The sequence below is a fragment of the Lactuca serriola genome, chromosome 4, assembly GCF_051521515.1.
Source record: "Lactuca serriola cultivar US96UC23 chromosome 4, Lser_US96UC23_V15, whole genome shotgun sequence".
NCBI lineage: Eukaryota > Viridiplantae > Streptophyta > Magnoliopsida > Asterales > Asteraceae > Lactuca > Lactuca serriola.
In genome coordinates this window covers 304,310,705-304,318,734 of record NC_136411.1, presented here as the reverse complement: position 1 = coordinate 304,318,734, position 8,030 = coordinate 304,310,705, and the positions used below count along the sequence as shown (strand labels likewise).

The following is an 8,030-nucleotide window of genomic DNA, read 5'->3' as shown; positions in this document are numbered from 1 at the left end:
AGACTAGTAGGGTCTTTCTTGCTACTTTTATGTTTACATGCTATGGGGATGATGATGATGATACCAGTGTCATATCGTGAGTCTACATGCCCATTTGAATTACGTCAATATCAATATTTTACCGTGAGGATATAGGTCCGTTTGAATGATGACAGATGATGGCAATATTGGTGTTATGTTGTGATCATATAGGTCCGTTTGGATGATGTCGATATCGGTGTCGTACCGTTAACCTGCATGTATGAGGGACGATGGCGAAAGCTCACATGTCCATTATGATATGAATAGTTATCATAATGATGTATGTGATATTTTGGGGAACTCACTTAGCTTAGTGACTACGCTTTAAAGTTTAAAGGTTTTTTAGGCTGCTCTCCTGATTATAGAAATGACACAACATGACTGTACACCATCTGTCTCTATTATGATTTATGATTTGAGTCTTCCATTGATTTTATGATAATTCCGATACATTGTTTCATGACTTGGTTTTTGTGATAGTTAACTATTGGTATTTCCACCTTTTATGAAAATGGTTATTTTACTTATGTTTTTAAAAAAGAAAATTTGGTTTGAAATTTAGGACATCAGAAGTTGGTATTAGAGCCTTGCTTTAAGGGATTTGGATGAACATTCATGTGATTACAAACTCAAATTAGTGCATGAGAGTTTTTATAAACTTATTTCTTAAAAAAAAATTATAAAAAGGAAAGAAGATGTGATGCGTACAGTCAGACGGAGCTCAGAGAGGAAAACGAGTTTCAATATATCCATAGTTGCTATATTTGTAGGTATGTGAACTATTAGAAATGCATGCTAGTATGTAGGCTAAGGATATTTCAAGAATTGCATGTTAGAATTAGAAATGCATGCTAGTATGTAGGTTAAGGATATTTCAAGAATTGCATGTTAGAATTGTCTAATGTTTAATTTCTTGCTATATGTTATTTGAAGTTCATGCGAATGTTAATTAGTTGATAAGTGAATGCTTTAGAGTTGTACATAATTAGTATTGTATAACCTTATAATGCTTGATTTAACCTTACTTCATGTTCATATTTTAGTTGTGAGCTTAAGATAGAATCATTTATTCGACTATCTATCCAATCTTTGATTACACACGACTTGCATTCACGAGGCGATTATCGACGTTAACAGTGACTTCTAGTGGTACGAGAGCGAGAATGCCATGAATCCTAGATGTAGAGTCTAGGAAGATTAGTGGTATGTGCTTGTATATACACATACACGTGTAACATGACGCATAGTAATGGTCATTTGGGGTGACTTAAAACTTTGGGTTAGTATTATGAATTCGTTTTGATTTGTTTAGTGGGTCTGGGTTGGGCCCAAATGGCAATGATAAATCGTATCCAAGTGGTGCAGACCTGTGTAAGATGCGTAAGTTTGTTGATTATGAGGTCTCCAGGGCCTTGTTCAAGGTGGTGTCGGCTTTGGTCATGAGATTTAAGGAGGAGGTGATCGACATGAGGATTTCAACATTCGTTGGAGCTGAGCAACTCGTTCATTAAAATCATTTCAATAATGTTTTTATTCAGACAACTTCAAGTAAACATGTTGCTTCTATAAATGAACAACACATCCTTTGAACTTCAATCCATAAAGTCACTAATCAACTCATATTCTGAACCCGTCTCAAACACCACAATAATTCCAACAATTATACCTAACACATCAAATATATCTAAATCGATACACACCCACACCCCATTTAAACAGACAACAAACAACAATTAACATCTTAGATTAATAAGCTAGAAATTGAACAACCAAAAATGGCCGCCAGAATAGCTCGTAACTGCAACACACCAAAGAGTCTCCCAATCGAATGACACGTAGAAAACAATTGTTTAACGCAGTCAAATTTTCGCAAATAGTGACAAATTAGACATGCTATGTGGCCTTAAAATGCAACGTTTTCGACAACTTAACAATATGTTTTTTAAGTTATATGAATATAAATTGTTTTATTGAATAAATACTAAATTAAGCACAGTATTTTACATAATTGCTTTTATGTAACATCCAATATCCTTCTATTTTAAATCTTTTTATAAATATGACTTAGGTCAATTATTCAGTTTATTATTAAAAACATTTTAAGCAAATTTTATTTATTTAAAATGCTATTTTTTAGACGCTTTGAACTTAAACCTTAAAACAAAAAATGAAAGTAAATTTTATTACTTCGGTTTAAATGTTTCCAACATTCCATATATGAACCAAAAAAGTCCGTTGAAATTTTCGTATACCGAAACTACCCCTCGAACTCCACAACTCACCCTTGCCTTTTCTCATGCACTTTTTTGTTCTCCAACAAACTCCAAACAGATAATCTCCGAACCATGCATGTGAGAAGACTTCAGGGACAATTTCGTCATTTAAAGTCCTCCAAACATAAATATGCCCACTGTTACCCTCCCTCTCTCCCTGTTCTGTGCTTCTCAAGACTGTTCGTCTTTCTTCTCTCTTTTTTCTCAAACTCAAATCATCTAGAGAGAGAAACTGATCGATATATATAGAGAGAGAAAGTGGTTTCAGGGTTTTTACTTTGAAGTACTAAAAAGAAGAAATTGTCGCAGTGAAGATGAAAGCTTCTTTTATCAACCCTCTTTTTTTATTTTTTGAAATATCAAGAATTTCGCAGATGAAAATTTTTTGAAACTTGAATTTGAAGTTTTTCTACAAAAATCAAGAAATGCCCAGATGGGATTCTATTGAAAAATCGAAAAGTTGTTTTCTTGATTTGAATTTTTGGGGAAATTAGATAGAAATGGGGTGTTATTATTCAAGATTAGAGAGGGAAGAAATGGTTTCAAGATGTAAAGCCAGAAAAAGATATATGAAACAATTTGTAAAAGCAAGAAATGCTTTTTCCGCTTCTCACTCCATGTATTTAAGGTCTTTAAGGAACACCGGCGCCGCCCTCCTCCAGTTTGCCACCGCCGAGTCGCCGCTCCACTTGCCACCAGTTCTCCCTTCGTCTTCTCCTCCAACACCACCCGCGCCGCTGCCTCCTCCTCCTCCTCCGCCACCCATGAGTCCATCTTCGGAAGCATGGACAACATCCACCACAAACACCTCCTCGACTCCCCTTCCGCCGCCGCCGCCTCCCCCTCCTCCTCCATCATCTACATGGGATTTCTGGGACCCGTTCATGCCGATGTCTGAGAGGACAGAGACGATGCGCGATGACGAATGGGAGGATATGTCCACAAACGCGGCGTCGGAGACGGTGGTGACGACCACCACCGTTGGGTCCGCAAGCGTAGCTGCGCCGCCGTCTGCTGTTAGTGGGTTTTCTAAAATTACTGTTTCCAACGCCACACAAAACGGGATGCCGGTGGTTGTTTCGAGTAAAAGCAAGGATTTGTTGGAGATTATTAAAGAATTGGATGAATATTTTCTCCGGGCGGCGGATTCCGGCGGAAAACTGTCGGCTTTGTTGGAGGTTCCGACTTGCACCTTTCCTAACGAAACACCCTCAGGTAAAATCCCGTAATTCAAATAAATATTTTTCAATTAAATAGCTTAAAAGTTTATTTTCCACGAAATGTACAATTGAAATTGCTTTGTGTACAAGTTCTCGTTGCATGATTCTTCTGAATTAGCTGATGTCAGCTCTAGAAAAGGCGTTACGATATTATCATGGCAATTTGATGAATATAGAAATTCTAACTTTTCATTTATTTGTATACTATTTATTACAAAATTATTGTTTCTTTTCTAGATTAGGCATAATAAGTTTAAAAACCTACCCAATTCTAGTATTGTATGTTCAAATTATTTCTGCAAAATCTATCAATTTGTAGTATTGTATGTTCGAATTATTTGAATTATTTTTGCAAAATCTACCAAATAATAGCATTAAACTTTAAATTATGCGTTTCAAAATCTACCGGTATATAACCTTCAAAATTGCTTTGTATTTGGTTAGCATTGCTATAACTTGGTAGATTCTCCAATTTACAATTTTGTAATAAATATAAACAAAAAGTAGCATAAACTTTTTTTTTTCTTATTAAGGCATTACAAAAAAATCGACACAAGCTAAAATAAACAAATCAACAGAAGTACATTAGCTATTTCTTGCATTTTTAACCCTTGATGTTATGGTTTTATAGGTAAAATTCATGGGTATGGGTTAAATTTAAACCCGTTTTTGTGCTCATGGAGCTCAAGCGGGAGGTCTATGAAGTTTAATTGCGATGGAATGACTGCAGTTGATGCTATACATATCCCTGGAAGTCATCGTTCTACGGTTGAGAGATTGTTTGAATGGGAAAAAAAGCTATTTGATGAGGTTAAGGTAAAGTTTCAATAGTGAAAAATTGGTCCTTCAACTTTGAATTTATGCTTTATTACTTTATTGGTATTTTATAAAGTTATTATTATAAAAACATAAATGACATTACAATCTAGTAATGTTATAAATTAAAATATATTTTACTTTTAGAAATATAATTTATGAAAGTTATTGTAATAAAAAAGGTACGAGTCAAGTTTGTAAAAAGCTAATAAATATAAAGGTTGTGTTTTTTTATATGCATAAAAGTTAGAATCAAGAATATACCTAAAATATTTTTTTGGTGTTAAAAATGAGGTTGGAGAGGATCTAGTGTTTGCATAATTTAATTTTGAAAATGCTACTTTGCACAATATGTAAATCAGGTACACAATAGCCTACTAGAGCGCAGTATTCACATAGACTTGAAACACTAGACCAAATAGTGGAAAAAAGTGATTATTTTTTTTTCTCATTTTTTAAAGTTTAGAGAGCTATAAAGCGGAATAAAATGTTGTTTATTTTTTGTGGTTTTAGAATGCTGAGAGTTTGAAAATGGAGCATGAGAAGAAAGTGGAACAACTTAGGAAACTCGAGTTGAAGAGAGGCGATTACATGAAAACCGAGAAAGCAAAGAAAGAAGTTGAAAAATTGGAGTCAAGAATTACCGTTTCGGGACAAGCTATCGAGTCAACATCACAGGAAATTGTTAAACTTAGAGAAACCGAGCTTTACCCACAGCTTGTTGAGCTTGTTAAAGGGTAAACCTCTCTCATATTCATTTGTTAATCTCATTTTTTTAAATAAAATCTACTTTATGGTAATTATAAACCGAAGGAAATACAAAAAAGCACAAATGCTTTCCTTGTTTCATCCATTTACTCACTTTAACTATTTTTTGTACCGATTAAACCATTATACAACGTACCTTCTCAATTTCATCCATTTAGCCACCAAAATATTATTTTATATAAATATAAATTTAGTCATCAAAACTGTTATTATAAAATTGATAAAATCATAAAATAGTAAAAGTATGTTGTGTTTTTCTGTATTTTGCCCCGAGGAACCAGGAATAATAGTTTTCAAAAGTACAAAAAAATAGGATAAGCACAAAAATTTGTTAAGTGGCTAAATCAATAAAATGGTGAAAATACAAACATTTTTCTCTACTTTGTCCTTATAAATTATAGATTGAAAATTAATTACAATTTTTATTTTTTATTTTTAACACTATAATTTATTACTTTTAAGGGCAATTTGTAAATAGACGTTTTGTGATTTCACATTTAATAGTTAGTTATTGGTCAAAAAGCAACGACTAGGATTATGGGAAACCAAATATTCACTGTTGTAAGTAGTACTTTACAAAGTCTTTTTTTAATTCTGTCCTTGTTTTTTTTGACTTTTGTGCACTTGTTCTTAATTTTGACTTCTACAGATTAATGTCAATGTGGAGAAGTTTATACGAAAGCCACCAAGTCCAAACACACATAGTCCAACAGCTGAAGTACATCACCACCGCCGCCCCATCAACCGCCACCACCACCGAAATCCACCGCCAGTCAACTCTCCAACTTGAGCTCGAAGTCAAACAATGGCACCTCTCCTTCTGCAACCTAATAAAAAGTCAACGAGACTACATCCAATCATTGACCGGATGGCTTCGCCTCAGCCTTTTCCAATTCACCAAAAACTCATCTTCCCAAAACAAACAAGACTCCGCAATCTACACCCTTTGTGAAGAATGGCAACTTGCAGTCGATAATGCCCCTGACAAAGTCGCCTCGGAGGGCATCAACTCCCTTTTAAGTGTAGTTCATGCGATTGTGGTGCAACAAGGGGAGGAGATGAAGGAGAAGAGGAGGGCAGATTTGTCATTTAGGGAGGTTGAGAAGAAAACGTCTGAGCTTCGGGGTTTGGAAAGTAAGTATGGGAGTGGTGATAGGGTTGTGGATAAACGGGGTAAAGTGGAGGTGTTGAGGGCAAAAGCGGAAGAAGAGAGGGGTAAATATGAAAAATCGAGAGGGGTAACAAGGGCAATGACTTTGAATAATTTACAAATGGGGTTACCACATGTTTTTCAAGCTGTTACGGGTTTTGCTAATGTTTGGACACATGCTTTTGAATCGGTTTGCAATCAAGCGAAAGTTTTGGAGGAGGTTCATGATGTGAAGAGGATAATGAATTAGGGTTTTGGATGTTGATGAGTTTATGTGAATAGAAATAGGGTTTTGAATCTTGAATTCTTGAATTCAAGAGGGATTTTATGTTTGTTTTGTTTTGGTTTTTTATGATGGGACTTTGTTTCTTTATTTGTTTCAAATGTGATGATGTGTTGAATTTGTGGTGTTGTGATCCATTAGGGTATGGATTCTTTTGTTGCAATGATTTTGATTTTTTCACTTTTGGTAGTATCGTAGTCATCATCATCATCATATAACACTTCGTAGACATTTTTAAATTTCAAAGTAATACCATAAAGCAAAAAGAGCTAAAAGCCAAAAAGATCAACAATATTATGTAGTAAATGATTGAGTTATAACTTATAAGGGCTTGCTTACATAGAGTGGTCCCTCATGTGGTTGTAAAACTAAAAGGTACTACGAAAACATGGAATTAATTTTTATGAATGAATGAGCATTTTGTGGAGTACATTATATATAACTTGATTAATGTTTTTAAGTTAAATCTAAGTAGCATTCCATAATTTGAAATTTTGAATACACGTCTTCAATGTCACATTAATGTCATATTAGATAAAAAGTAGTTAAGCGTTAGTTTTACAATCATTCAATATACAAAACAGATGTTACACTCGTATTTTAATTGGTATAAGTAGACGATTAGGTGTGTGTTGTGTAAAAGTAAATTATAAATGTAAAAAAAAAAACAAATAAAAATTGTTACTAAATAAGTAGGTATAGTTGATTGTCTAAAGATAATATATAACTTTTAAATAAAATAATTGTTGAATAAAGTGATATATTTTGTTTTGACTTGAGAATCCAATGTCTTTTCTTCTTCATTATTTTACTAATTCCACTAACATTAATTCTATTAAATCAAGGATATACAGTTTCTTGGTTGAACCTTAAAACCAGAAAATTCAGTTTTGGTTTAAATTATTTTTACCATATCAAACTTTTAAAAAAATTGTAAATTTTACCATTTGAGCGATTGAACTCACTGTGTGAAATTCTACATTTCAACCGATAGTCTTCCTATCATTATGCATCTCTTGAATTTTTAAAGATGCACAAATTCCATGAAAATGTCTTTGTTGAAACTCCCAATGCTTTTCTAGGAAAATTCCTTCAAGACTAATCGCTAGTATTCTCTATTTAAGTGATATTAATATCTTATTTAAATAAATAATATTGAATTTAAAATTATAAATTGTATCATCTCGTTTAAACTTTAGAACCAAACTAAAACAAATTTGAATTGATTTTTTCAAATGATTCGTACACAACAGTTTTTTGTCATACACAACAATTCATGCATTATAAAGTTGTACAATATAACATTTTAAAGCACCAATTGTTGTGTATGAAAAAAAAATTGTTGTGTACAGATTGATTTAGTTTAATTTTCATACCAAATAATAAATGGAACAAATAAACACCCTTACCTATTATAATGCGTATTAACAATTTATGATTAGATATGATTACTAAAGAGTGATAGGGATGTATCCCCCAATTGCTTCCAACCCCACTCA

At 33.3% G+C, this 8,030-nt stretch overlaps 1 protein-coding gene across 1 annotated transcript; it reads left to right on the top strand.

Moving 5' to 3' along the window:
* The first annotated feature begins 2,345 nt into the window (after nt 1-2,345).
* LOC145097240 (protein ALTERED PHOSPHATE STARVATION RESPONSE 1-like) lies at nt 2,346-6,651 on the top strand. The gene is made up of 4 exons (XM_079034770.1): nt 2,346-3,509; nt 4,146-4,330; nt 4,844-5,067; nt 5,748-6,651. The coding sequence occupies exons 1-4, from the start codon at nt 2,795-2,797 to the stop codon at nt 6,496-6,498; spliced, it is 1,875 nt and encodes a 624-aa protein (XP_078890896.1). The 5' UTR covers nt 2,346-2,794; the 3' UTR covers nt 6,499-6,651.
* The last annotated feature ends 1,379 nt before the right edge of the window (nt 6,652-8,030 follow it).